General features: G+C 62.9%; 2 protein-coding genes across 3 annotated transcripts in view; both read right to left on the reverse strand.

Annotated features, from left to right (window-relative positions):
- Positions 1 to 3,302: 3,302 nt before the first annotated feature.
- Positions 3,303 to 14,476, reverse strand: SCARF2 (scavenger receptor class F member 2). The gene is made up of 11 exons (XM_062182022.1): positions 14,325 to 14,476; positions 9,541 to 9,599; positions 9,343 to 9,444; positions 8,592 to 9,111; positions 8,287 to 8,505; positions 8,076 to 8,204; positions 7,432 to 7,535; positions 7,230 to 7,347; positions 6,865 to 6,980; positions 5,932 to 6,084; positions 3,303 to 5,026 (listed from the first exon to the last, which is right to left on the reverse strand). The coding sequence occupies exons 1-11, from the start codon at positions 14,474 to 14,476 to the stop codon at positions 4,119 to 4,121; spliced, it is 2,580 nt and encodes an 859-aa protein (XP_062038006.1). The 3' UTR covers positions 3,303 to 4,118.
- A 2,321-nt stretch (positions 14,477 to 16,797) lies between these two features.
- The window catches only part of KLHL22 (kelch like family member 22), a 39,161-nt gene continuing 28,123 nt past the window's right edge, over positions 16,798 to 27,835 (reverse strand). For both annotated transcript variants that reach the window (XM_062182148.1, XM_062182147.1), the window contains exons 6-7: positions 19,865 to 20,098; positions 16,798 to 17,637 (exon numbers count right to left, since the gene is read on the reverse strand). In XM_062182148.1, the coding sequence (XP_062038132.1) occupies positions 17,272 to 17,637; positions 19,865 to 20,098 (600 nt within the window). In that variant the 3' untranslated portion in view covers positions 16,798 to 17,271. The remainder of the gene's footprint in view (positions 17,638 to 19,864; positions 20,099 to 27,835) is intronic.

The raw sequence follows: 27,835 nt of genomic DNA on the forward strand, positions 1-27,835 counted from the left end.
TTGCGGGGTCTCTGTGACTGTCGCCGACCGGGTTACTGTGGGGCACTGCGGGGTCTCTGTGACTGTCGTGGAGTGGGGGCACTGCGGGGTCTCTGTGACTGTCGTGGAGTGGGGCACTGCGGGGTCTCTGTGACTGTCGTGGAGTGGGGGCACTGCAGGGTCTCTGTGACTGTCGTGGAGTGGGGGCACTGCGGGGTCTCTGTGACTGTCGCGGAGTGGGGGCACTGCGGGGTCTCTGTGACTGTCGCCGAGCGGGGCACTGCGGGGTCTCTGTGACTGTCGTGGAGTGGGGCACTGCGGGGTCTCTGTGACTGTCGCCAAGCGGGGCACTGCGGGGTCTCTGTGACTGTCGTGGAGTGGGGCACTGCGGGGTCTCTGTGACTGTCGTGGAGTGGGGGCACTGCGGGGTCTCTGTGACTGTCGTGGAGTGGGGCACTGCGGGGTCTCTGTGACTGTCGTGGAGCGGGGCACTGCGGGGTCTCTGTGACTGTCGCCAAGCGGGGCACTGCGGGGTCTCTGTGACTGTTGTGGAGTGGGGCACTGCGGGGTCTCTGTGACTGTCGCCAAGCGGGGCACTGCGGGGTCTCTGTGACTGTCGTGGAGTGGGGCACTGCGGGGTCTCTGTGACTGTCGTGGAGCGGGGCACTGCGGGGTCTCTGTGACTGTCGCCGAGCGGGGCACTGCAGGGTCTCTGTGACTGTCGCCGAGCGGGGCACTGCGGGGTCTCTGTGACTGTCGTGGAGTGGGGCACTGCGGGGTCTCTGTGACTGTCGCCAAGCGGGGCATTGCGGGGTCTCTGTGACTGTCGCCGACCGGGTTACTGTGGGGCACTGCGGGGTCTCTGTGACTGTCGCCGACCGGGTTACTGTGGGGCAGTCTCTCTGCTGGAGCAGTCTCAGTGTTGTGCTGAGGGCAGTGTGTGTGGAGGTTGACAAGCGAGTGTCCCTGTTTCTGTGTTACTTTGGGGTCTGTTGTGGGGGGGTGTTTCCGTGTGTGCACGTTCCTGGGGTTCTACTGCGACATGTGCCTGTGTATGACTCTTTGTGTGTTGTTTGTGTGTCCATGTTGATGTGTCTGGTAGTGAGAGTGTGTCACAGGGCACTGCTGATCTGGCCATGTGTGTGTATGTGAGCGTATTTGTGCACTGTATGCATGTATGTTGTGTGTTGTGTGTATGTGAGCTGTTTTTGTGTATATGTGAATGTGCATGCAATTGTATATGTATTGTGCATGTATATATGTGAGTATATGTGTGCACCATGTGTATGCATGTGTGTCAGTGCGTATGTGTATATGTGTACTGGTATGGGTACATGCGCATGTATGTAGTGGGTATGCATGCCCATATGTGTGGATGTATAGTATTGTGTATGTGTCTGTGTGTGCCCATGTGCATGTGTAATGTGTGTAGTATGTGCACTTGTGAGTAGTATGCCTGTGTGTGAGAACAGGCACATGTATGTGCATGTGTGTAGTGTGTGTGGTGTGTGTGCACATGTGAGTAGTATGCCTTATGTGAGAACAGGCACATGTGTGTGCATGTGTGTAGTGTGTGTGTTCACATGTGTGTGCATGGGGGCGTGCAGCCTGGCCTCTCGGAGCCTTGTCCCTGCTGCAGACCAGGCTCTTCTCCCAGTCCCCACATTCCTTTGTGCTCTGTGCTACAAAAAATATTTGCGTTTTCCACCACTCCTAATGTTTCCCCTCAATCGCTACCAGATGTGGGTCCTGCGGTCCCCGTCCCCATGGCAACCGAGGCTCCAGCAGCTGCGGTTCCCTTTTGTGGCGCCTGCCCTGGGACTTGGCATTGCTGCAAGCCCCGAGGGGGTGGGGAGGAGCTGGTGGCGGCCAGGGCAGGAGGCTGTGGAGGGGACCCTCCTGGAGGGCTGGTGGCAGGAAAAGGGGGGTCCGTGCTCTGTGAGGCACCCGTAGAGGGGCTCCTGCCAGTCAGGCCTCCGATGCCTGGGGCTCAGAGCAGGGGGAGAGGCCCCAGAAAAAGGCTGGTCACTGAGACAGCCCCTGTCTCCCCACCCCGCACTGGTTCAGGCTGGGGCAGGAGAGCCTGAGCTTTGAGTAAGGGGTCAGGGAGCAAAAATGTGTCACCGTCCCCCTGCCCCGGTCACCGCCGCCTGGCTCTCTCCAAGCCCAACTGGCTGACTTTGGGCCTTCATCCAGCCGCCAGCACAGCGAGGTGTCCGAATGGGTCAGTGGCTGGCCAGCTGCAGGGCCATGGCTGGGAGGGTGCCCAGCTGGCCTGAGGGGACGGAGCATGGCCCAGAGACAGGAGCCCGCATTCCACGTGCTGCTGGCCCGACCCTGGCTGCAGATGTGTCCGCCACTGGGGGGAGGGGAGTCATCTCTGCTCAGGTCTGAGTGATGGATGGGTCGCCAATATGGACGGGGCAGTGGGCGGGCTGGAAGGTTGCCAGGGAGAGGACCCCTGAGCTGCCAGCAGTAGTCACGAGGGTGCTGCAGGGCAGGGCTGGGGAGATTTGGAGGATCCTGGGAGAATCCGGCAGCTCTGAACATCTGAAGACAGAGCAGAGCAGGACAACGGGGAGCCAGCTGGTAGGCGGAGCCCAGGCAGGCCTGGCTGATGGCGCTCGGTCCAGAGGACAGCAGGAAACCACGGACACGTGGACAGGCAAGGGTGTGTGGCTTGGGCTGCCCGGCGGCACGGATGGATCAAAGCTGGGAGGGGGGAGCAGTGAGGAACCGTCACGGGGAAGGCGTGTGGCAGGGGCTGGCTTGGGGGCGAGGGCTCTGGGCCAGGCAGGTTCCCCTCCTGATCCCCTCAGCCTCCCACCCGGGCCAGGCGGGCGGGTGAGCAGCTTCCGGCTCAGGACAAGGCGCCCATTGATGCGGACAGCGGGGCTCTGTGCAGCGCCAGACCGTCCTGTGTGTGCCGAGGAGGCCCGGCTGCAGGCAGCACTCATGGCCCCCTGGCGCACCCCCAAAACAATCCTGACCCCAAATGTTAACAGCAGCGGCCCCAGAGGCAAGTGCCCACCCGCAGCCCCTCCCAGTTACCGGACTCCGTCCATCTGTACTGGCCCATCCTTCCTCCCAAACACCCAAGTGACCAGGCCAGGATGGGACAGGTCAAGGCAGAAGTCCCATAAACCTGACAGCCCGCTCACTGCAAGGTGGTCCCTGGACACCCACACCTGGGATCCCAGGGGCTGCTTTGGGGGAGGGGTCTTAGGAGCAGGAGGGGGGGACCGGAAGCGCATGCAAGTTCCCTGGGGGGCATCTCAGCTTGGAGCCCACAGACAGGAAGTAATAAGAGCACAAAACAGGAGGGGAAGAAGGCACTTTATTAAGCTTTGGCCAAACCCCTGCCGGAGGCGCCCATCCTGGGGCACCCAGGTGGGGTGAGAGCAGCCCTGCCGGGGGCCTATAAATACATCTCCTCAGGCCACTGGAGACGCCCCTGGGGTTCCCATGGCACATGGGGTTGGGAGGCCATCAAAACCGGCTTGACAGCTGAGGGCCCAGGGCAGGGGGCAAGGGGGGACCGCAGGGTGGGGCAGAGGTGAGATGGGCTAAGCCCAGGGGCGCTGAGCCCCCTGAGGAGCGGAGACCAGCCCTCCTCCCCAGGCTCTGGTCAACCAGATGCCCTGGTGCCTGGCCAGTGGATGTAGCCTCGGGCTACTGCCAAGGAAAGGAGCCTCCAGGCACGGGCGCCAGGCCCCTAGCCGATGAGAGGCAGCCAGGAAAGAAGTGCTTCTGGCCTGAGCCGACGAGAAAAGTAACTCCAGTCAAGCCGCACTCTCGGCCAGTTAAGATGCTGCTGTCTCGGCAGAACCCTGGTGGACTTAGCCGGTGAGACGCGGGGGCTGGTGGGAGCGCTCGGTACCTAAACCAATGAGGTGGGCCTCTCCAGCCAAGCCTCGACCCACGGGATGGGGCCTTCCCGCCAGAGAGCGCTGGTCCAACCAGGGAGCGGCTGCTGGAGCCTGAGCCTTTGAGACACAGCCTTCGGCCAAGTCTTTCTGGGCCTTGGCCAAATGGGAGGTCGCCCGCGCCCAGGCCACGCGGGAGCCGCTGGGCGCGCAGGAGGGGTGGCAAGCATCGCTAAGCCGGGGAAGCTGCGGGCGCGGCCGGGCCCAAGCCGGCTACAGGGTGGGAGCACCCACCCTGCCCAGCTCGCCCGTAGCTTCCCGGCTCTTTTTGCGCGGCGGCTTCTGGATGGGGGTCTTCTTTCGGGGAGTCTCAGGTGCCGGTGAGCCAGCCGCCGCTTTCTCGGGCGCAGGCGCCTCGGGCGCGGGGGACGCGCGGGCCGGCGAGGCGGGCGGCACCGAGCGCTTGGCCTTCTGCGGCGGCGCCGGCTTCTCCCGGGGACTCTGGGCACCCGGGAGTCCCTCGGCGCGGCCCAGGCTGCGAGTCTTGCCGCGCAGCTCGGCGGCCAGCATGGAGGCGGCCTCGGGCGCGCTGCGCGGGGGGCCGGCGGCGTCCGTGAGCTCCAAGAGGCCGGGACCACGGCCCCGCGCTCGGGCCCGGGGTGGCGAGGGCGCAGCTAGGGCCGGCGCCTCCTCAGCCAGCCCAGGCGGCCGCGGCGTCAGGTCGCGGACCCGGGGGCTGCCGGGCTCCTCCGGCCGCGCAGACGTGTCGCTGGGCGTCCGTTTCCTCTTGCTGGGGCTGGGAGCAGCCTCGGGGCCCGGGGGTGGCGGCGAGGGCGCTCGGGCAGCGGCCGCCGTGCCGTGTTTGCCGTGAATCCAGGACACTTTGGGCTTGGTGGCGGGGTCGGGTGGCGGCGGCTTCCTGCGCTCGGGTGATGGCGACAGCGACAGGCCCCCGGCCTCACCCAGGGCCCGGGCCGGCCGGGCCTCGCGCCGGGCCACGCGCGCATACAACGCCCCGCCGGGCCCCTCCACACTCGACGCTGAGCGCTCGCTGTCGGAGGACGCGGGCAGGGGCGCTGCCTCCTCCGCAGAGGCCGGAGAGGTCAAGGGCGCGGGGGACGGTGCCGGCGCCTCCGCAGGAGCAGCGAGGGCCTCTGGGTCCAGGCTCTCGGCCGCTGCCTCTGTCAAAGTGGAGAGGGAGGCAGTCAGTGCCTTTAGGGACAGCTGCAGCCGCCAGGCACAAACCCGCACCCGTTCCTCTACCCTGGACGCCCCTGGAGCAGCCGGGACATCCAAGCGCGCCTGGAGCAGTCATGGCTCCACCCACAGACCATCAAATCTGACCCCTGCCCACCCCCCGGGGGAGGGGGGAGGGCTGGCGGCTGTGAGAGTGAAGCTGCCGGTTGCAACGCTGGCATCAAATATGAGTCCCAGCTGCTCCACTTCCCATCCAGCTCTCAGCTGTGGCCTGGGAAAGCAGCAGAAGATGGCCCAAGTCCTTGGGCCCCTGCACCTGCTGGGAAGACCCAGAGGAAGCTCCTGGCTTCGCATGGGCACAGCTCTGGCCGTTGCAGCCAATTGGGGACTGAACCAGCAGATGAAACACCTCTCTCTCTCTCTCTCTCTCCCCCTCTCCTTCCCTCTGTAACTCTTTCAAATAAATATTTTTTTTTAAATCCGACCCCTAAAGGGGTTGTTACCCTTCTTTAAGGCCTCTGAGGTTCTGAGTTTAGTCACCTAGCCACCGCCACCCCGGAGGATGGTCAAGGAAGAGGGGAGGCCAGAAGTCCAGCCTCTCAAGCTCCATCCTGCTGACCACAAGTCCACCCCCTGAAGATACCCCCTCACGCAGCCCATTTTTCTCTGCCTCATTTCTCCCAGAGGGGAAGCTGGGCTGTACCTAGCGACAAGGGTGGGGTCACCTATCTCCCCACACCCCACCCCAGCTCGGAGCTGGACAGCACCTGCGGCTGTGACCAACTCCACTGACCATGCCCTTCCTCCCTAGGCTGCCTGTCCCCCTCTCCCGACGCTGGAACATTCCACCGGCTGGAGCAACGCCCACCAGAGGCAGGGCCAGACTCACCCTCATGGGGGACACAATACACGGGGCCCTCGTCGGTGGTGTCGAAGGAGGAGAAGGAGGCTCGGGAGGACCAGGATGGGGATGGCTGCTCTAGCCCCGAGGGCGGCTCCAGGAAGCTGCAGTTGAGTGTGTTATCCAGGTCGTGGTGGGCCACTGGGGAGGGAGACAGGCCGAGCTGCCAGGGGCCCTGCCTCAACCCAGCCTTAGCCCTCCTGCTAAGCCATCCCCTAAGGCTGCAGTGGGAGAGGCAATTCAACTGGTAAGAGTGACACCTAAGGCCAGGAATGGAGACCAGCAGGGCCGTGTATGAACAGGGTGGGCTGAAGTGTAGGGGAAAGAGTAGGAAGGTGGGAGACACCCAAATCCACGACTCAGCCCCTGCCTGGTGGGCATCTCAGAGCCCATTCGGCATGCGATGTTGAGACCACCCGGCAGCTCAGTCTGAGAGAAGAAGGGACGCCCGGAGGGTCCATCCCAGGTGTAGGCTGGAGCAGGCGGGGGGGGGGGGGGGGGGGAGATGGCACAGCGCCAGGGAGGCCCTGCCCAGGGTGGGGTGGCTATGGGACCAGCCCGCCCTTTTCCAGGAAGGGAGCAGGGCACTGCTGTGGGTCCAGGGAGGAGGGGATGCTCGTGCCTGCTAGCACACGCAGACCCCAGCAGCTGCACACTCCTGCAAAAGCAGGGTGGGGGTCTCCTGGCCCAGATGTCCCCCATGCATCCCCAAGGCACTCCCGCACGGCGTCCCGCAGGCCTGACTCCCGTCGCCCCGCAGCTCCGCTGCTGCAGCAGCAGCCGCCCCCTCCCTCCTCCTGGTCCCGCCTCCCCACGCCCACTGAGAGCAACACTCAAGACCCGAACCAGCAGCCTCCTCGGCCGGCAGGTGTCTCCCTCTTTCCCCAGCCCCGCCCAGAGACCCTGCGGCCACCTCCTCACCCACGACTTTGGGCAGCTTCTGCCTGCGGAGCGGGATCCGGGGAAGCTTCATCCCGATGCGGCTGAAGCGCCCGCAAAATCTCTGCGGCGTCTTCTTCCTCCCCAGCGAGAGCTCCCTGCGGGGGCGGAGCCTGAGCGAAGGGGGCGGGGCGGGGCCAGGAAGGAGGAGGGGTCCATCTAGGCGGGAGCCGAGACTTTGATGGGACGGGGCGGGGCCGAATCGGGGGCGGGGCCAGGAAGGGGCGGGGCCTATCCGGAAATGGGGCGGGGCCTAAGGCGGCCGGGGCGCGGAAGCGAGTTCGGCGGCGCCCCAGGGAGCTTGCGGTCGGAACCGTCCGGGAAAGCCGGGCGACGTCGGGCCTCACCGGCGCGCGGGGTCCTTGCCGCGGCAGGCGCAGCAGCACCCGAGCAGCGACAGCAGCAGGCCGAGGAGCAGGGCGAGCAGCGCGCCCGCGCCCATCACGCCCTTGCGCTGGTTGGTCTCTGGGGAGGGAGGAGGCGGTCAGCGTAGGGGCCGACGCACCCCACCCCTGCCTGCCCCACCTGGACGTCCCTGCCCCCACTCACCCAGGCGGCAGGCACCGGTGACCGGGTCGCACGAGTCCTCGCGGCAGCTGCAGGCCTGGGCGCAGTCTACTCCGTGGAGCCCCGGCGGGCACGTCACGTTACAGCTGCGGGGGCGCGGGGTCAGGGCGGGCCGCCGGGGCCCCCGGGGTGCCTCCGCCCTCTCCCAACCCGCCCCAGGTCCCAGAGCCGGGTTCCTAGCTCCACTGTCTGGGGATAGAAGCCTACTCTCACCTGCGCGGGCGCACACCGGGCGACCCCCTTAGATTTTTTGGAAATCAGTGCTTGCACCGTTGCAGAGCCAGCCAGGGCGCTGAGGCCACGGTGGCCCGGCCGCACGCCCGTTTCTGGGGGCTGCCTCTTGCCAGCAGGGGAAGAGGAACTTGCCGACCACACCCCCAGCTCGGGTCACCTCGGGAGCACACTGACACAGGCTGATCGCTGGATCCCCGCTCTGAGCGCCAGGTCCACTTCAGGATTAGGAACCTAAGAGCCTGCTGTTGGCACTCCCTAACTGGGGAAAAGGGCCCAGGGCGCGGAGCCTGCAGCCCGGCCCCACCATGCCGCCCCCCTCCCCGGGTCTGGCTGAAGTCCCCTAGCCGGGTGCCGATCCCCCAGCCCGCTCTGGGCCCCGCGCTGCTGCTCACTGTGGCCCGTGGACGCCAGGGCTGCACAGGCAGCGTCCAGACTGGAAGTCGCAGTGGCCGCTGCCGCAGTCGGCGCACACAAAGGCGCAGTCCTCGCCGTAGGTGCCATTACTGCACTTGGTCTCGCACCTGGGACCGAGGAAAGGGGGCCTCAGCGAAGCCCACAGCCGCGCGCGCAGGGGCGGGGCCGGCGCTGGCTCGGGGTGCTCACCGGTCGCCGATCCAGCCGGCGTTGCAGCGCGTGCACTTGCCGGTGACATGGTTGCAGGCGTGCCCGTCGCGGCACGGCGGGCAGCGGTGGCCGCAGCCCTCGCCGTAGAAGCCGGTGGCGCACGGCTGGTCGCACTTGGTTCCGTTCCAGCCGGGCTCACACGTCAGGCAGCGCCCCTCTGCCACTGTACACGGCTGCTGGCCCTTGCACTGCCCACACCTGGGGGAAGGGCAGGCGACTAGGTGATGCCCCCACCCCCCGCCGTCGGCGGCCCACCCGCCCCTGGCCAGGACCCCTGCGCTTACCGGCGGCGACAGCCCAGGCCGTAGAAACCGGCGGGGCACGGCTCCCGGCAGTATTTGCCGCGGTAGCCGGGCTCGCAGGCGCACGTGCCGTCCACGGGGTGGCAGCGGCCGCGAAAGCACTGGCAGTAGCGATCGCAGCGCGCGCCGAACGTCCGCTCGCGGCACTGGCAGCGGCCGCTCTGTTGCTCGCAGGGCGACGAGTTGCAGGCGCACTGGTTGTTGCAGCTGCGGCCCCACCAGCCAGCGTGGCACAGGCAGGCCCCCGTCTGCGGGTCGCAGCGCGAGGTGGCGCTGCAGTAGCACGCGCTGGCGCACTGCGCGCCCCACCACCCCGGCTCGCAGCGGCACGCGCCGCTCCGCGGGTGGCACGTGCCGTGCTGGCACTGGCAGGCGTGCTCGCAGCGCGCACCCCAGCGCCGCGCGTGGCACGTGCACTGGCCCGTCACGTCCTCGCACTGCCCGTGCGGGTGGCAGCTACACCGCTCCTTGCAGTCGGGACCCCAGAACTGGCGCGGGCACTCTGTGGGGACGAGCAGGGTCGGGGCGAGTGGCGTGGGCGCCAGGCCCAGCCCGAACCTGCTTGGCGAACCTGCTTGGCGTCGTTGGGGCATCCCGGCTCCCCCCGCCCCCACCCACAGCTGGCTACAGTCCCCTACCCGAGGCCCCGCCCCACCCCGGGACCCCACCTCCCTAGCTCAGGCCACGCCTCATCTCCCCAGGACCCCGGCCCCATCCCCGCGGCCGCGCTCACTAGTGTCGCAGTTGGCGCCGAAGTAGCCGTGGCGACAGCGGCACTCGCCTGGCCGCACGCACACCTCGTTCTCTGAGCACGTAGAATTGCCTTCGCACACCGCTGCGGACAAGACGGGGTGGGGGTGGGGGCCGAGCTGCCGCGAGTCAGCTCCCCACCTCCGCCCGGCGCCCAGGGCCCCGGGGGAGCCCCACTCACCGATCGCGCACTCGTCTCCCTGCTGCCTCCAGCCGGCGCAGCACACGGGCACCTGGGAGCTGCGGACGGAGGGAGGACGCCTGAGCCTGACCCTCCTTCCCCACCCCCGTCCGTGGTGCTACGGGCTCCCACGCAGCCTCCACGTGGCCTCCCTGCCCCTCGCTGTAGCCGTGCGGCTCTCGGGAGCTGCTTACCGTGGCCCCTGCCATGTGCGCGGGGCTGTACGTGCGCAAGAGACGCACGGTAAATAAAACACGACCTAGCCCTTCCCGCCCTCCCACTGTAAGCCTACGAGGTCTGGTGGGTACTTGGAAGAGGACCCTGAGCCTCCAAACCTGCTGTGTGGAGTGGGGGTTCTGGGGTGTCCCTCGGGGTGAAGGGCCTGCCCGTCTTGGGAGGTGACATGACCGGGACAGCAGAAGGGGCTTGGGTTGGGGGCGGCGCGCTTGGGCAGTGAGGCGCACCCCCCTCCCCCAGGAGCTAAAAGAAGGCAGGGTACAGGGAGAATCTTGCAAGTGCATAAAGTGAGTGAAACCAGGAAGACCCCAGGCGAGACTTGGGGTGCAGGGAGAGCGGGGAGAGCCCCCGTTTCAGCCCTAGCCTTTTGATTTCATTTGGCCTCACAGTATACACGACCTTACTCCAGCAGGAGGTCCTGGCGGGGGGGGGGGGGTGGTGGTGGAGTGCAGCCCCTAAAAGCCTGGAATCGGAGGTGGGGAGGACCCGGGCAGAGAGGCCGGCGGAGGGGCTGAGCTCAGTGTGGCCACGCCAAGGTTGGGGGAGGGGCAGAGGAGGCTGACGGGGCGGGTGCCCTGGGCCCCATCTGATCCTCACTGCCGCCATTTGGGGAGCGAACCAATGGATGGAAGACCTGCCTGTCTCTCCCTCTCTCTGTAAACTCTTTCAAGTAAATAATTAAATCTTTAAAAATAAAAACTATGGGTAGATTTCAATTTGGTGTGTTTTTTGCAACAAAAGTAATTTATCTTTTTTAATAGAATTTTTTGACGATTGGATTTTTAAAATGTAATTATTTATTTATTTACTTCTTGATTCGAAAAGCAAAAGCAAAGGGAAAGAGAGCTCCGATCCACTGCTTTACTCCCTGAAAAAGCCAGGGATGAGCCAGACCTAGACAGGAGCCCAGAGCTCCATCCGGGTCTCCTACGTGGGTGGCAGGGACCCAAGTACTTGAGCCGCCACCTGCGCCTCCCAGGGTGTGCGTCTGCAGAAGCTGGACCCAGCAGCAGAGCGGGGACTCAGGCACTCGGATAATTCCATTTTACCAGGTTTTTTAGGTGCCCTCAATGGCCATGATGGAAGTCACGGTCTCCTCCAGCCCATGCTGAACCTGAGAATTCTGGGAGTAGGCTCCAGGAAGCTGCAGAGTCTGCGTGATCATTCCCCACAGGGTGGGCACCCGGGCCCCACCCCAGCAGAGCTTACATCCACCGGCAGCCAGGACGGAAGGACCCAAGAACCTTCCGGAAGCACTGGCAGGCACTGCAGGCTGGGGTAGCAAGCCCTCCCACTCTCGACCTTGTGACGCTGGGGTGGTTCCATAAGTTAGTAAGATCCTTGGGGCACCCCAGCAGGGCAGTCCCTCTCAGTGCCAGACTTGCAAATCCAGCTGCCCACTGGCTACCTGGATGACCTCACTACAGGGAGAAGCCGTGGGCGTCTCGACTCAACCAACTCCTGGGGTGGGGGGTTGGTGCACAGCCTAAACCCTGCTTTGGATGCTCACACACCATAGCCAGTGCCTAGGATCCAGTCCCTACTCTGCTACCCTTGTGCACCCTGGGAAGCAGCCGATGACGGCTCAGGTACGTGGGTCACTGCCACCCACGTGGGAGCCCTGGATGAGTTCTTGGCTTCAGCCCAGTCCAGCCCCAGACATGTGGTCATTTGGGGAGTGAACCCACGGATGTGGGGGGTGTGTGTGTGTATGTGTCTCCCTTTCAAATAAATGAATATTAACAACAGCAACAACAACCAGGGGCTGGCATTGTGGCACAGTGGGTTAAGCCACCTCCTGCAATGCCAGCATCCCACATGGACTTCTTCGGTTTGAGTCCCGGCTGCTCCACTTCTGATCCGGTTCCCTGTTAATGCGCCTGGGAAAGCAGTGGAAGATGGCCCAAGTGTTTTTGCTCCTGCACCCACATGGGAGACCCCGAAAAAGCTCCTGGCTCCTGTCTGGCCCAGCTCCAGCTGTTGCAGCTATTTGGGGAGTGAACCAGCAGGTGGAAGATCTATGTGTGTAACTTGCTGTAACTCTGCCTTTCAAATCAATCAATCAATCTTTAAAAAAAATGAAACTTAAACTCCTGGCCTCTGCACCCCAAGCCTTCCCCATCTCAGGCCACCCCTGTCCTTCCAAACTGGGGGGCTGAGACCCAGCAGGCATCCCTGACTCCATCCCATGGGTGCTCTGAGAAACAGACCACCTCCACCTTCCCAACGACACTGAGGGTGGGGCCACTTCTCCCTTGCCCTGCTCCACCCTTGAGAACACCCCCACCCCACCCCAACTCCCACTCTCCCAACCCCAGTGCTTTTGCCACCTGGCCTCACCCCCCTGGCCCTTGAGAAAAAGCCCGAGTCCTCTGCGCAGGGGGCAGACTCTCACTCCGGCCTCTCCTCCCTCCACTGCGGCCCTCGTGGGCTCTGCCCAGCCCCGTGGCTCCTCACCCTGCTTCCAATAGGCCGTGCCCCTGACACCCACCGGATCCTGCCTCCACTCCTGCAGGCCTGTGCCCACTCCCCACCCTCTCAGGCGGTCTCCCCGATCAGCCTAAGGGAGGCAGCAGCCCCCAACTCAACACCAGCTCTGCATGTCCACCCGCAGTGGCTTTGGGGGCTGGAGAGAGAGTGCTCTAAAAAGTCGGTGGGGAAGTGGAACTAAGGCATACGTCCAGGGGTCAGGGGCGCGTGCCTGGTCCAGTAGTTTGGACACCAGCTGGGGATACCTGCGTCCCACGCGGAAGTGCCAGAGTTCAATTCCCAGCAGGATTGAGTTTCTGGCTCCTAGTTTCAGCCCTGGCCATCGTGGGTATTTGGGGAGTGAACCAACAGACAGGGTCTCTCTCTCGCTCTCGCTCTCTCCCTCTTTAAAAAGTTTATTTTGTGCAAACAAAAAAAGGAGGGGAGAATCCTTTCAGTAACGCACATTTTCCATTTTTGCACCAAAGACTTAGATTGCATTTTCCAGGAACTCCAAGATACCCTCCTACGTCTCCTCCTACCTCCCGCACTGACCGGGCCTGGCACACCGCAGGGGCGTGCGCGTGATGCCCGCCATGCACGCTCCTCTCCCCCGCCCCCCTCTTAAGAGGGTAACAAAGGCACGGCCGACTCCCCAGCAGGCAGTGTCCTCCCCGGGAGCCCTTGCCACACAGTAATCCCCCGAGAACCCGAGAGGTGGGCGCCGTCCGCAGCCGCATTTTCCAGGCTCAGAGAGGTCAAGCGCCTGGCCCAAGTCCGCACAGCTAGGGAGGAACCTGGAGTCCGGCTCAGGCCGCCGCCTGGGGACGTCTGCAGGACAGGGGCCTCAGGACCCCATCCCCGGCCCTGGCCCCGCTGCGGGGCTGCGGGAGGAGGCGGCCAGCGCGGGCAGACGCGGCAGGCGGCGATCGCGCCCTGCCCCCGCGCCCTGCCCCGCGTCTCCAGGCCCAGCCCCGCCCGCCCGCCGCGGCTGCCGCGGCCGCTGCATTCCTGGGGCCGGGGAGGCCGGGAGGCCCGGGAGGCGGCGGCGGCGGCGTCGATGCGAAGCAGATGGCGGCCCAGGCCGGCCCCCGCCCCGGAGGCGGGGCTCGCGGCGGGGAGGGGTCTGCGCGCGTTCGGGAACCCCGCGCGGGCCCCCTTGTCTACGGCGACCTCCGAGCCCCTGGACTCGGCCTTGCTCCGACCCTGCGGGCCCGCGGCGCCCCGAGGGCACCCAGCCCGGAGCATCCCGCGCCACCTCCTCCGCGGCCCTGCCCGCCCTGGTGCGGCGCCCCCTACACCCAGGCGCCCGCCGAGATGCACACAGACGTTGTGGTGGCCGGGGCGTCGCGTCCTGGGCTCTGGGCCCTCCGCACGAGCTCCGGGCCCTGCCACCCTCCGGCCGGGCCTGTCCCCGTGGCGCCCCCCTCTGCGCGCGGCACCCCACGCACCCAGCATCCACACCTGGGAGTCGCCGGGGGTCCCCACGTCCTCCCATCCCCCACGCCCATCGTGGTCCTCTCGACCCCGGCTTCTCGGCTGCCCTGAGCGCCGCCTCCCTCTGGGTCACCACCCGCGCCTGCTCTTCCCAGGACACACATCTGTCCGTCCAAGCCTCGCCGGCTCCCAGACCTCCTCGGCTGCCACCTCTGGGGAGCGTCGCTCCCTCTCCCTGCGACCCCCGCCTCCTCCTCCTCCCCAAACGGCTCGAGCCACGCGCCTGTCTCGCGCCTCTGCGTACGCCGTTCCCGCTGTTGAGGATGCTGTGCCCTACGGCCCTCACGACCTGGCCCGACGGGAACCCCGGACACCGAGTGTCAGCTCCTCGGGTATCCCCACCCCGCCCCCACCCCGGGACTTCCCGTCGGGGGTCTCCTCGGAGGCACCGAGGTGCCCGGGGCGGGGGGGGGGTCCCAGGTTCTGCCTGGAACCGAGCTGGCGTCGGCGAGGGCCGCCGAGGGGCCCGCGCGCTTGGCGTGCGGAGGTCCCGACGCCCCCGCCCCACCGACGTCGGCGCCGCCTCCCCCGGCCCCGCGCGCCCCCTTCGGCCCGCTCCCGCAGGCAGGCCGGCCTCCTACCCGGGCGCGCGGCACACGTTGCGGCCGCGCGGGTTCAGCTCCTGGGGCGCAGCGGGGCCGGGCAGCAGCCAGAGCAGCAGCAGCAGCAGCAGCCGGCCCCCGGCTCCCCGGCGCCGCGCCGGCCCAGCCCCCCGAGGCCCTGCGCCCTCCATGCGGCGCGGGGCAGGCGCGGGGCGGGCGCGGGCGCGGGTGCGGCCGCAGCGACAGCGGCCGGAAACGGAGTGCGAGGCCGGGCGGGGGGCGGCAGGAGGGGCGCCGGGCCGGGCAGGAAATTCCACATCGGCTCCCTGATCCCGGGCCAGCCGCGGCCGGCCAGGCGGCAGCGCCCGCCCCGCGCGCCAGACCCCACCCTCCGGCCGCGCCGCCGCCCCTCCGCGCGGCCCCCGCCCCCACGCGGCCACTCACGAACTTGGGGGGCCGACCCGGAGGAGGCGCCGCGGGGCCCGCGCGGGGAGTCCCGCGCTCCTGCGCCTTCCCCTCCCCTCTCTCGACACCCGCGTTGAAGCCGCCCCAGGGCTCTCGCGGCGGGCCAGCCCCGCGCGGGGAGGGGGAGACGTCCTCGGCCCCCTGCCCACACCCCGGCGCCGTGAAACCTGCCAGGGCAGGGTGACCCACAGACGGCCGCTCTGCTCTCGGGGAAGCCCTCGGTGTCTCCGCACCGCGCGGGATCCGACTGAGCGGGAGGATGCCTGAGGCCTGCGGGCAGACTCGGTCGGGACCAGGGACCAGGGGCCTGGGGCGGAGGGCTCGGTGGGGACGGATGGGAGAGATGCAGCCGTGGAGGCGGAATGGCTCTGGCTCTGGGCTCCGACAAGTGGTGGAGGTGAAGCTAGAAAGAGACCGCGTGGGCCCTTGGCCGGGGGTGCATGGGGAGGAGCTGGGGAGCCTGGGAGCTGGATGCTGCTGGGGGGGGGGGTGTTTCGGGACCTCCAGGGAGCAGAGGCCAGAGCTGGGCAGACAGTGGGAGCCCCTGCTTCAGGCAGGGTGAGGTGCCAGCTTGGAGCAGAGGGAGGTAGGGTCAGGGAGATGGTTGGTGGTGCCTGGGAACCTCGGAGGAGCCCCAGGTCCACAGATGGGGGGATGGGCAGGAAGCACAAGCATCCCCGTGGGCACTCAGGACCCAACAAGGAGGAACTGATCTTGAGGACTTGAGGCCGGAGGGCACTTGCCTGCCCCTGGGGAGCAGGCATGGAAAGGGCTGAAGGCCACGGGCAACTAGGGACTGCTGGGGGCGGGGAGTGCCGGAAGCTGGGGACACCCACCCCCGCCACCCCTGGCCAGGCCCTCAGCTGGCTGCAGCGAGAGCAAGGCGGGGTGGCCTGGAAGTCGAGGGCAGTGCAAACACTTCTCCCAGACAAGCAAACAGGCCGCTCAGCTCAGCCCGGGGAACGCGCCCTGACCTCGGCTGTGCCCTCCCAAGTGTGGGGGCCCCTCCCCCAGAGGCTGCCCTGGGTTGCCAGCAGAGGTCCCTGGGGGCAGTCTGTCCCAGCCCCGCCCCCAGGAGCGCTCACCTGGCAGGGACAGAGGTCCCCAGCAGGCACGTGGGCCTCCACCACCTTCTTTCTCCTTCCCCCAGACCTGTTTCCCATCGGCCACTCCCCACGCAGTGCCCACAAGCGGGAGGTCCCGGGTGGACGCTAGCACGGATCAGGTGTGAGCCCAGGGGCACCCAGAGACGAGTGACCACTGGCCAGGATGGCTTCCTGGAGGAGGTGATGTGGACCTTGAAGGGTGAGCAGGCCTCCACAGGAGCAGGGCCTGAGGGAGCCTGGGTATTATGCTGGAGCCCTGGACCTCCACTCAGGCAGGCGGGGCTGTAGCTTCGCGGTGCCACGCCAGCTACAAGCGGGTCGGGGGCCCTCGCCCCCCCCGTGCCCCCACAGGGCCTCAGCAGAACAGCCGGGCACGGCGCATGTGTTCAGGTGGAAGCCTGGCCGTGGGCGGGGCGGGTGCCCATCCGCGGTGCTGCAGAGGGCGGGTCAGGGGAGGGTCCCGCCTGTGGTGCTGGCATGAGGTGGCCCAGGCACCACCCGGTGCACCTGTGGGACTGTGGGACTGGCCCTCCCCACCGCACACTTGGTGTGGGGGGTGGTGTCGGGAGGAGTAGGGCCCAGGCCAGTGAGGCACCCTCACCAGGACTGTGTCCCCTTGTTGTACCCTCCTGTGCCCCTGCCTCCCTGCCATTTCTGGGCCCCCAGGAATGGGCTTCCCTTGAAGCCGAGAGATTTCGCACAGGAACCGGAAGACGTTCTGGGGGAGCTGGGGTGTGGGTTCCTCCCCAGGAACCACGGGCTCGCTGTGCTTGTCTCTCCCACAGCGCTACGCCCTGGGCCCTGGGGGCGTCCCAGGGTTTCTGACCTCAGAAGCCTACAAGCTTGGGACACAGAGAAACGGGGGGCGTGGCCACCAGAAAGCAGTTGATGCCGCTGGCTCTGGCTCGTTATGATGCTTTTATTTCATTTATCAACAACACAGGGTCAGAAAAACCCAGGGGGAGTTGGGGCTGGGGGGGGGGGGTGGAGCTTTGAATCACCAGAGCCAGGCCCAAGCACCTAGGGCAGCTCTGCCTGCTCTGCAATGGCTCAAGCTGCCAGGCAGGCCGCAGGCCCGGGCTGTGCACCCAGCCCATCCGCCTCGCTGGTTCCCTTGGAGAAGGGACCTTCTGTGGCCGGCAGGGACCGTACAGGCGGGGGTGGGGGTGGGAGAAAGGCCGAGCAGGTGGCACTGAGACTCCCCCCCACCCAGTCCCAGGACTCACCGACGAGGTCCAGGAACACGTCCCACTGGGCAGTCAACCGGGCTGGCCCAGGGGTTGGCATAAAGAAAGGGTGCAGGAGCCGGGGAACCCTGGGCACCGTGGGTAGGCCCCCCAACCCTCGAGTCAGCTGCCCTGACCCAAGCCCTGGCGGCTGCTGCCACCCTGACCTCTGACGCCAGGCACGGAGCCCTAGTCCTCGCTGGAGTTGTCAAACTCCTCCCAGTCTGACACGCTCATCACCTCGGAGGCAAAATCTGGGTCGGCCTGGCTGCGGTCGGGGGTCCCGCGGGGCGGCTCGAGGAGCAGGGAGCGGGGCAGGGTGAGCACGCAGGCTGCCAGGCCCGAGATGGAGTTGTCCAGCTGGGGCCCCTCCTCCCAGCAGTCCTTCTCCACATCATAGATGTGCACATAGCCCGTGCGGCTGCCACGGTTGTGCGAGCGGCCACCCAGCACGTAGATCCTGTTCTCCAGCACGGCAATGCCGGGCTCGCCATGGCCAGCCGGGAGCGGGCAGACGGACGACCACTGTCCCGATGTGCAGCTGTAGCAGGCCACCTGCAAAGCCAAGGGCAGAGTCGAGCCCAGAGCTGCGGCGGGGCTATAGCCCATCTGACAGGCCCTGGGTATACCTGGCACCAGCCCCCCACCTGGCCTGGGGCCAAGGTGACCTTCTGTCCTGCCAGACGGCCAGGGGCTAGGTCCGCAGCAGGGCCAGCCTCGGCCCCTCACCTTCCTGCAGGCAACCCCCCCGCCCCGCCTGGCCTCTGGTCCCCGTGCACACAGGGGTTGCCCCCTCAGGACGCTGTCATCTGTGGTTCCTGAGGACACGGCTTCTCTCCCCCCCAACACGGGGGCGGGGATGGGTGCAGACGAAATGCGGAAGTGGTCACCACCGTCTTTGCCTTCTGTCTTTGAAATGGTCCCCAACAGTAAACCATGGAAAACGTGCAGCCTACCAGTAAGCCAAGAAACCAAACTGTCGGGGACAGATTTCCAACTGTTTCCCAGCAACCACTGGGGAAGGAAAAAACCGCCCAGGGCACCCACTGCTGGCGACGGTGGGGTGGAGTCACAGTACCGGGCATGGGTCCCCACGCTGGGCGAGGGATCGGGCAGTAAGCCCCCAGAGCTATTAAAATCTTGCCTTCTTGGGGCTGGCGTCACTAACAGCGGGTTAAGCCACCACTTTTGATGCTGACATCCCATAATGGAACACCGGTTCGAGTCCCGGCTGTTCCGCTTCTGACCCATCTCCCTGTGCATACGCCTGGGAAGCAGCAGAGGATGGCCCAAGGACTTGGGCCTCTCCCTGCCACCTGTCTGGGAGACCTGGATGGGATTCCTGGTTCCTGGCTTGGCCTGGACTCAAGGCCTGGCCATTGCAGCCATTTGGGGAGTGAACCAGCTGATGGAAGATCTCTCTCTCTCTCTTTCTCTCTCTCCATTTGGGGAGTGAATCAGCTGATGGAAGATCTCTATATCTCTCTTTCTCTCTCTCTCTCTCTTCCCTGCCTTACCTCTTACTCTGCTTTTCAAGTAAAAAAATAAGTCTTATTTTAAAACAACAACTTACCTTCATGACTGCTTAGCCATTTCTGGCTTTTCTAGCTATGGGAGGCAGCTACAGACGGAGCTCCAGGGCTGGTTTCCCCGGATTTTTTAGGGGACCCCCTAAGTGCACAAGCCCTTGAGAACTTGAAGGGGCGGGCACTTGGTGCACGTGGGAAGGCGGCATTCCACAGCACCGCGCCTGCCTAAGTTGAAGCCCTGACTCTGACTCTGCACATGCTGAGTGGCAGCCGGTACCGGCTCAGGTCCTTGGGCCCTGCCACCCATGCAGGAGACCTCGACGGAGTCCTTGGATCCTCCTGGCTTCAGCAGGGCCCAGCCCCTGACTGTTGTGGGCATTTGGGGAGTGAGCCAGCATATGGAAAATCCTTACGTCACTCAAAAAAAAAAAAAAAAAAAAAGGAGGGGGAGGGGAAACCAGACAGGAGAGATGAAAAGTGAGGACTGGGCCAGCGCTGTGGCTTAACAGGCTAATCCTCCACCTTGCGGCGCCGGCACAACGGGTTCTAATCCCGGTTGGGGCTCCGGATTCTATCCCGGTTGCCCCTCTTCCAAGCCAATGCTCTGCTATGGCCCGGGAAGGCAGTGGAGGATGGCCCAAGTCTTTGGGCCCTGCACCCGCATGGGAGACCAGGAGAAGCACCTGGCTCCTGGCTTCGGATCAGCTCGATGCGCAGGCCGCGGCGGCCGTTGGAGGGTGAACCAACTGCAAAAAGGAAGACCTTTCTCTCTGTCTCTCTGTCTCTCTCTCACTATCCACTCTGCCTGTCAAAAAAAAAAAAAAAAAAGTGAGGACTGACCCTACTGTTGCTAGCTTTGAAGATGGAGCAGCCCAGGTTAGGGGCAACCCACAGAGCTGTGAGAGTAAACACGCTTCCTGGTTAAGTCACTAAGGTTGGGGCCAGTAGTTACAGCAGCCGGCAGCCCAGCCGAAGGGAACCGCCTCGACGATCCCTCCGGCCACGCCCACCCCCCTGCAGCGCTCCCGGGTCAGCAGGTGTAGGGTGGGGCTGGAGAATCTGTATTCTTCCAGGAGGCAGCCCAACTTGTGATGTTAACCTGGGACCAACCAAGCTTAGGACAAAGGGGGCTGGGGACTGCACCCCTCAAACCCACAGAAGCTGCAACACCAAGAGTGAGCCCTAATGTCAAAAAAAGAAAAAGAAAAGAAAAAGGCAGGCAGCTGGAGGGGCAGCCCCGGAGCGCGGCCCACCTGGTGCACGTCCCGCCTGTAGCCGGCGTCATTGTTGCTGCCCCCGATCACGTACAGCTTGTCCAGGAGCGTGGCCATGCCGTGCCAGGCCCGCCGCACGGGCCCGTCGGCCAGGGTGAGCCAGGTGTTGCTGGCCGGGTCGTAGCAGTGCGTCTCCCTCAGGTAGTCCTCCCCTCGGCGGCCACAGGTCACGTACATCTTCCCCTGGAGCGTGGCGCCCGCGTGGGCGTACACCTGGGGGGACACGGAGGGGATGAGAGGGCAGTGGGAGGGGGTGGCTGGAGGCGCCCACCACGCCCCCCATTTGCTCTTCACGCACCGAGGACAATGCTCTCTGGGCTCTCACTGGACTTCACTGTCCTAGCTGCTGACCCCTGACCTCTGCTCCATCTGCAGACCCAGACATCAAGTGCAATCTTAGTCTTCCTTTCACCCCTAAAGGGAACTCTTACCTGGGGGAATCCTCCGGGGAAACCAAGGCATACCTCTGCAGAAGCAGCCAGAGGCACCCCCATCCCCCACCCCCACACGGGGCACCCCGAGCCACTCCTTCTTCCCCACTCACACTGGCCAGGCAAGGCCCCTCCTGCCTACCCCCACGCCTGCTGACTCAAGTCCAAGAGCTGTTGGCAAACAGCACTTACTGACACAAAGCCAGGTTGTGGGGAGGAAGACAGGGAGACGCGGAGCCAACCACAGCCAGCCCTCTGATCTCCCTTTCCAACCACGGAGACCATCTGCAGGACTTTGCTGTGTCTTTACTCAGCATCTGCAGGGTGCTAGGGGTCATAAGGACCCTCGAGATGACTTAAAGCATAAAGGAGGGGGTGGGTGTCGGGGCGCAGCTGTCAAGCCTCCCAGGACGCCCGCATCTCATATTGGTGCGCCTGGGTTCGAATCCCAGCTACTCTGGGCTTCCCAGCCAGCTCTCTGCTAATGCATCCGGGGAGGGAGAAGGTGATGGCTCAAGTGCTGGGGCCTCTGCTACCCACATGGGAGAGACCCAGATGGAGTTCTACTGCTTTCCCAGGCCATAGCAGAGAGCTGGATCAGAAATGGAGCAGCCAGGACTCGAACTAGTGCCCGTATGGGATGCCGGCACTACAGGTGGCGGCTTCAGCTACGCCACAGCGCTGGCCCCAGATACACCATTTTTGACTTGAGTATTTGCAGATTCTGGTACCTGCCCAGGGTTCTGGTCCCAAGGCCCAGTGGGGGAGAATGGGGGATGACCGCGGGAGGAACACTCCAACCTTGGTGACAGGTACGTGGCGGGGAAGGCACACACACACCGCTCGATTTTGGCCTTCAGCCTTCAAGGGCTCTCTACCCTGACTCTGATGGCTATTTCTGCATGGCCCTGCTGGCGTCCATGACACCCATGCCTTACATGGCCCTGAGGCCTCCAGATCCCACTCACAGAGGCGCTGTGTGAGTTTTGGTGGGAGGAGCCTCGCGAGGCAAGGAGGCTCCAGGGCTATGTCACAGGAGCCACTCCCTACCACTTAGGGGCTGCGCATGACACAAGATGCTAGAGAGGTGGACCGAACAGCCTGCACGACGTATGAGGGGTGTTCAAAATGTCTGCGGAAAATATGTATTACATGTGTCAGCACTGTGTAGTGGGTAAAGCCACTGCCTGCAATGCCAGCATCCCATAGGGACACCAGTTTGTGTCCTGGCTGCTCCATTTCCAATCCAGCTCCCTGCTAATGCCTGGGAAAAGCAGAAGATGGCCCAAGTGCATGAGCCCCTGCACCCACGTGGGAGACCTGGAAGATACTCCTGGTTTGCCCAGCCCTGGCTGTTGGAAACATGTGAGGAGTGAACCAGCAGATGGAAGCCCTCTCTCCCTCCCTCCCTCCGTGTGTGTATGTGTGTGTGTACCTCTCTCTGTAACTCTTTCAAAAAAATGAATAAATATTTAAAGAAACAAAAAAGTGTGTACTACAGAAAAACTGCATGGATTCCAACATATTTTTGCAACAAAATAAAGATTTATGTATTTGAGAGGCAGAGTTACAGGCAGAGGGAGAGACAGAGAGAGAGGCCTTCCATCTACTGGTTCACTCCCTAAGTGGCTACAATGGCTGGAGCTGGGCTAATCTGAAGTCAGGAGCTAGGAGCTTCCCCCAGGGTCTCCTACCTGGGTGCAGGGAGGGGCCCAGCACTTGAGCATCTTCTACTGCTTTCCCAGGCCATAAGCAGAGAGCTGGATCAGAAGAGGAGCAGCTGGGACTCGAACTGGTGCCCATACGGGATGCCAGTGCTGCCAGCAGAAGCTTAGCCTACTATGCCACAGTGCTGGCCCCTACATTAAATTTTTTATTTGAGGGACACAGCGCTCCCATCCACGGGTTCACTCCCCCAAATGCCTGCATCAGTTGAGGCTGGGCCCAGTGAAAGGCGGGGTCGGGGGGGGGAGCTTGGACCTCAATCCAGGTGTCCCTCGTAGGTGGCAGGAACTCAAAACTTGAGCCATCACCTGCGGCCTCGTAGGGCGCTGGGTGAAGATGACATCCCCAATGGCTGGAAGGCATCACAGGGTCCCAGGGACACCCCTGACACTGCTCCTGGCTGCTGAGCAGGGCACGTGACCCTATAACAGCTTGTTTAGCCATTCAGCTGCTGAGGGTTTCCAGTTCCTGGCTATGACTGACACAGCCACTGTTAGTGTCTGTATGCAGAGGGGCTGGGGTAAAGCCACCTCCTGCGACACCCGAATCTCGCATCAGAGCAGCGGTTTGAATCTGGGGCTGTGCGTGTCTGATCCAGCTCCCTGTTAACACACCTGGCTGGCAAGGCAGCAGAAGACAGTCCGGGAGCTTGGGTCCCTAACCAACCATGTGGGACACCCAGATGGAGTGCTGGATTCCTGGCTTCAGCCCACCCCAGGTCCTGGCTGTTACAGCCACTTGGTTCACAGAGCAGTTGGAAGAAACTTACAGACTTCTCCAGAGTGGCTGTACGGGGGCTCATCCCCTCTCACAAGCACGGGTGTGCCCCGAAGCACTTGGGGAGGTCCCGCTCAGTATTCCAGGCGTTCCCTCGGCAGTGGTTGGGGGGAGGGGTCTCCCACTCTGCTGCTTGCTCTGCCCTTCCCTGGCGGCTAACGCCCCGTGCTCACCTGCAGTCTGTACATCTTCCTCCTGGACTGCATGTGCATGTGTGTGCGTGCGTGTGCGTGCGTGTGCGCGTTGCTCGTGAGTCTTGAGGGCGCCTTTTGGCTCGTACGTGAGACGACTCCTTTGTCAGACCCATGGGGCTTACAACTATTTTCCCTCCTTCTTCTCATCGTCCAAACAAGGTCCTTCTCGGAGCTAGAAATTTTTCCTTTCGATGGGGTCTAGCTCATAGAATCTTTGGTTTTAAAAGGGCTCGTGCATTTGGGGTGAAGCCCAAGAACTCTTTTGCTGGCCCTAGATTCTGAAGGTTTTGCCTTTGGTGTAAAAGCCTTATAGTTCCAGGGCTGGCTGTGGTGCTGTATCTACTGAAACAATCAGTTAAGCTTTATCTTAAAAAAAAAAAAAAAAAAAAAAAAACAAAGACTGATTTTATTGACTTGAAAGGCAAAGTGACAGAGACAGAGGGAGACAGTGAGAGAGAGAACGAGACCTTCCATCTGCTGGCTCGCTCCCTGGATGGATGCAATGGCATGACTGGGGCCAGGCTGAAGCCAGGAGCCCAGAACTCCACCCCGGTCTCCCACGTGGGTGGCAGGGGCCCGAGCACTGGATCCATCTTCCGTTGCTTTCCGAGGAACGTTAGCAGCGAGCACAACTGGAGCTGGAGCAAACAGGACTTGAGCCCGAGCTCCCACACGGGATGCCAGCTTCATCCAGCGCACGACAAAGCCGGCCCTTTCCCAGGGATTCTTCCCACCTCCCCCGCCCTGCCACCCACTCTCCACCCCTCGCTTCCGAGGGTCACTGAGATCCCTCCTCTCCCGCACGCCCGGCGTGCTGTAAGGCTCCTTTTCAGCACACCGCCAGCTGTGCCCTACAGACTCTCACGTGCTGTCTGCGTTTCCCTTCAGCTGGGGGTATTTCTTACTATTGCCCTTGACTCACACAAGGAGGGTGTCTGGAGACCTTCCCGTTATCTGCCAGTGACTTCCAGGTTCAGTCCACTTTGGTTGGAGAACACCGTTAGAGGACTGTCAATGTGCCCGGGGTTGCGGGACACCCAGAGGACAGGTTAGGCGTTAGCTTGTGAGCCTGTCTGTGACTGGGGAACACCGTCCCTATGTGAGCAGGCACATCCGGTCTGCTGGAGCTCCAGATGGAATAAAAAGAAGCAGAGAAATGGGCATCTGGTCTACCTCTCTTGCGCGTTTTCTCTCTCTCTCTCCCTCTCTCTCTCTCTCTCTCCCTCCCTCCCTCCCTCCCTCCCCCTGGAGTACCCTGGCTAATAGATTTTGGTAGCAAGAGTGGTCCCCCGGGGAACCCATTTATTTTTTTCAAAGGTGTGTTTCCTTAACTGGCTCTGGAGTATTGGGATCTGTGGTTTGGTTTTGTTTTCTTTGCTGTTATGATTCTCATGAGTCTAAGTAAACTGGTATTCTGATGATGAGGGATGTGACATGAGCCAACAGCACTAACCTCTCTGAACTCCCTCGGGCATCACCTGCTGCGCTTGAGCCGAGTGGGTGGCTGGGCACCCTCCACAGCTGGCTGACGGCCGGCCACACTGGCAACAGCTGTGTGCCCCCACGCAGGTGAGGCGGTGATGTCTGGGAGCTGAGGTCACACATCCTTCCCCGACTATAAATACCAGTGCCCGCAGACTGCCAGTTGAGACAAGACTCGCTGGGGCTCTGCGCTGCGAATATCCAGGCCCTGCCTGAGGGGAGGGACTGTTTGGACAGGCTGCTCTGTGGTCACAGTCTTAGGTTTGCTGCGAGCCACTCTGTGCTCGGGGGAGTGACTTACCTGTGTCCGTATCTTCATACCCTTTTGTTTTGTTTTTATGTGTGTTGCAACAAACTATTTTTTTTGTGTGTGTGTGTGGGGGGAACTATCATTGCCTTTTTTAGGTTTACCGGGTGATTAAAAAGATAAAAAAGGCCTGTCCCTCTCGGAGGATGAGTCCTTATGGTGGAATTGTCACCACCTGGAAGGTCAGTGTGACCCTGGGTTTCTGGAATCGGCTCTCGAATCCGGCTTGTGCTTCTAATCACACGGATGGCACTGGCGGACATGCAAAATATCTCTGTGGGATGCCACTTGAATGCAGCCAGGAACTCGGGGACTTTGTGTATATTTTTGAACGTCTGTGGAAAACCAAGGAATAGGATGCTGGTGGTTGTGTCTCACGTCACTGGAAAGAGTGGCCGAGGAAGGGGTGAGCTTAGGGACTCAAATTCCAGCCGCAAAACCACACAGCGATGGCGGCGAGGTGAAGCGAATAGGAAGCCCCGCTGAGTTTTTACTTGTGCCGTGTGAATAGAAATCTTCCAGGGCCAGTGGACAAACAGCCACCGTCCTTGGATGCTGTGTTCCTGCTGGCTTATGACCGAAGAGTCCAACTCTTACTCTGAACTGACCCTGACTCCAGGAGACCCAGCACACCACGACGGCCCTCCTGCCACATCCGGTTGTCACCTTCCGTTCCAGGGTGAGCAATTGGAACATACTTAGCAGCTGGCGGACACCCCACACCGGGTCCCTGACCTGTGATGTGAGGGTTCCTACGGTGGGAAAAGGCACACAGAGACCTCGAGAGCTGCTTCCACCAGGCAGAACAAAACCAGAAGCAACACCGCAGCTCAGCACCCTGGGGTGGGGGTGGGGGGGGTCAGTGCCACCAACAGGGATGGGAAAGAGGCTGAGTCCCACCACATCCCCACTCAACTCTCGGGGCTGGCCCGTGCAGAAGACAGACGGACACTGGACAGTGACAGCGACTACCATAAGCTCAACCAGCCAATGACTCCAGCTGGGGCTGCCATACCAGATGTGGCCTGAACAAATGAAAACCAGCTGCTGGCTACTGAGCTAGCAGATACCTTTGCCTCCTGCAGCCCCAGCACCCCATATGGGCACTGGTTCCGGTCCCAGCTGCTCCACTTCCAATCTAGCTCCCTGCTATTGCGCCTGGGAAAGCAGTGGAAAATGGCCCAAGTCCTTGGGCCCCTGCACCCGCGTGGGAGACCTCGAAGAAGCTCCTGGCTCCTGGCTTTGGATCAGCTCAGCTCCAGGCACTGAGGCCATCTGGGGAGTGAACCAGTGGATGGAAGATCTCTAACTGTTCTTTTTAAATAAATAAATATTTAAAAATGGGGGGGGGGGAGGCAATACGCTCCTAAATTAGGCCTGTTACTGCAGCCCATTCACGCAGTGAGCCGAGACAGCATACGGCTCTGCAACAGAACAAGCCCAGGCTGCTGTCAGGGACTCTGCCACAGCAGAGTCCAGCAGGACCAGGCAGGTCCAATGGTGGTGGTGCCGGCCAGGGATGCTGTGCACATCCTGTAAAGAAATGGCGGTGGAGGCCCGCGGGATTTCACAATTAGACCCTGCCTCGTCACAACTCTCGTCTTGAGATGTAGTTTCGGCCTGCTAGTGGGCATTAGTAGAAACTGAATGCCTGAGGTGCTGGCATCCCATATGGGTGCAGGTTCGAGTCCTGGCTGTTCATCTTCCAGCTCTCTGGTAAAGCAGTGGAAGATGGCCCAACTCCTTGGGTCCCTGCACCCACGTGGGAGACCCGGAAGAAGCTCCCAGTGCCCAGCTCCAGTCGTTGAAGCCAACTGGGGAGTGAGTCAGTGGATGGAAGACCCCTCTCTCTATAGCTCTGCCTCTCAAATAAATAAATCTAAAAAAAAGAGAGAGACAGAGAGAGAGAGAGAGAAAAGAAAAAGAAAAAGAAAAAGAATGCCTAGCCATGGGCCACCAAGACACCATGTGACCTGAACGGTCCATTGTGAACTGGGTATCATCTGTATGTACCCTCCAGGGCTACATACGTGATCAGACCCAAACAAATCCAGAAGGCACGCAGCAGTTGCATGGAGAAGGGGCCCAGGTGCCTGCAGTTCCAACCACAGCTATGTTCCTTCTTTCTCCCAGCCTGCACCTGTGGCCTTGTGCACCACAAGCAGCTTTCAGAGGAAGGCTGGGGCCTGGCTCACAGATGGTTCCGGACAATGTGCAGGGACCACCCTACAGGGAAATCTCAGTGGCCACAACTCTCGGCATCTGGCATGGCGACGCTGCTGATCACGGAACACCTTCACAAAGTACCGCAGGGGACCGATGCTCCTGGACTCCACAGTGTCACCGTGGCCCCCACCAGCCTCGCGGGCAGGCTGGCTTGATAGCCAGCATCAGGGAGGTGACAATCTCCTGTAGGGCTGCAGGAGCTTCCCCCGCAGGCTGTACACAAGTGCTCTGAATAAGCCTCCAACAGCCTCCTTGCCACTCCCACAGCCAGGATCCATGGGCAGGGTTAGAGACAGAGAGGTAGAGACAGAGAGAGAGGTCTTCCACCCACTGGTTCACTCCCCAGATGGCCACAACAGCCAGAGCTGGGCTGATCTGAAACCAGGAGCCAGGAGCTTCTTCCAGGTCTCCCACACGGTGCAGAGACCCAAGCACTTGGGCCATCTTCTACTGCTTTCCTAGGCCATAACCAGGGAGCTGGATCAAAAAAGGAGCAGCCAGGACAGGAACTGGCATTCATATGGGATGCCTATGCCGCAGGCAGAGGCTTAGTCCACTACGCCACTGCGCCAGCCCTCCCTGTCTCTCCTTAGGCATTGGTCTGACATCTCTGCAGGTGGACCATTTCCAAACAGGCCCCCTGGACCATCCCACTTGAGCCCACCCAGGCCCCTCCCCACGTCCTTCTTCATGCTTGGAACACTGTAATGTCATCGCGGACATGTTTGGTGGTCAGGTGTGGCTCCCCCTCTGCGAGGCTGAGCACATCATCAGGGGAGAGGGGTGTCCTTGTCACTTCCTTTCACTA

This window comes from Lepus europaeus, chromosome 23 (assembly GCF_033115175.1).
Source record: "Lepus europaeus isolate LE1 chromosome 23, mLepTim1.pri, whole genome shotgun sequence".
NCBI lineage: Eukaryota > Metazoa > Chordata > Mammalia > Lagomorpha > Leporidae > Lepus > Lepus europaeus.

Bases quoted from the DNA above. Each gene is read 5' to 3' on its own strand.
- SCARF2 (XM_062182022.1), bottom strand. From the start codon at position 14,476: ATGGAGGGCGCAGGGCCTCGGGGGGCTGGGCCGGCGCGGCGCCGGGGA. The intron at 9,600-14,324 runs GTAGGAGGCCGG...CTCCGTCCGCAG, and splicing joins AACGTGTGCCGCGCGCCCGG to CTCCCAGGTGCCCGTGTGCT. The intron at 9,445-9,540 runs GTGAGTGGGGCT...TCTTGTCCGCAG, and splicing joins GGGAGACGAGTGCGCGATCG to CGGTGTGCGAAGGCAATTCT.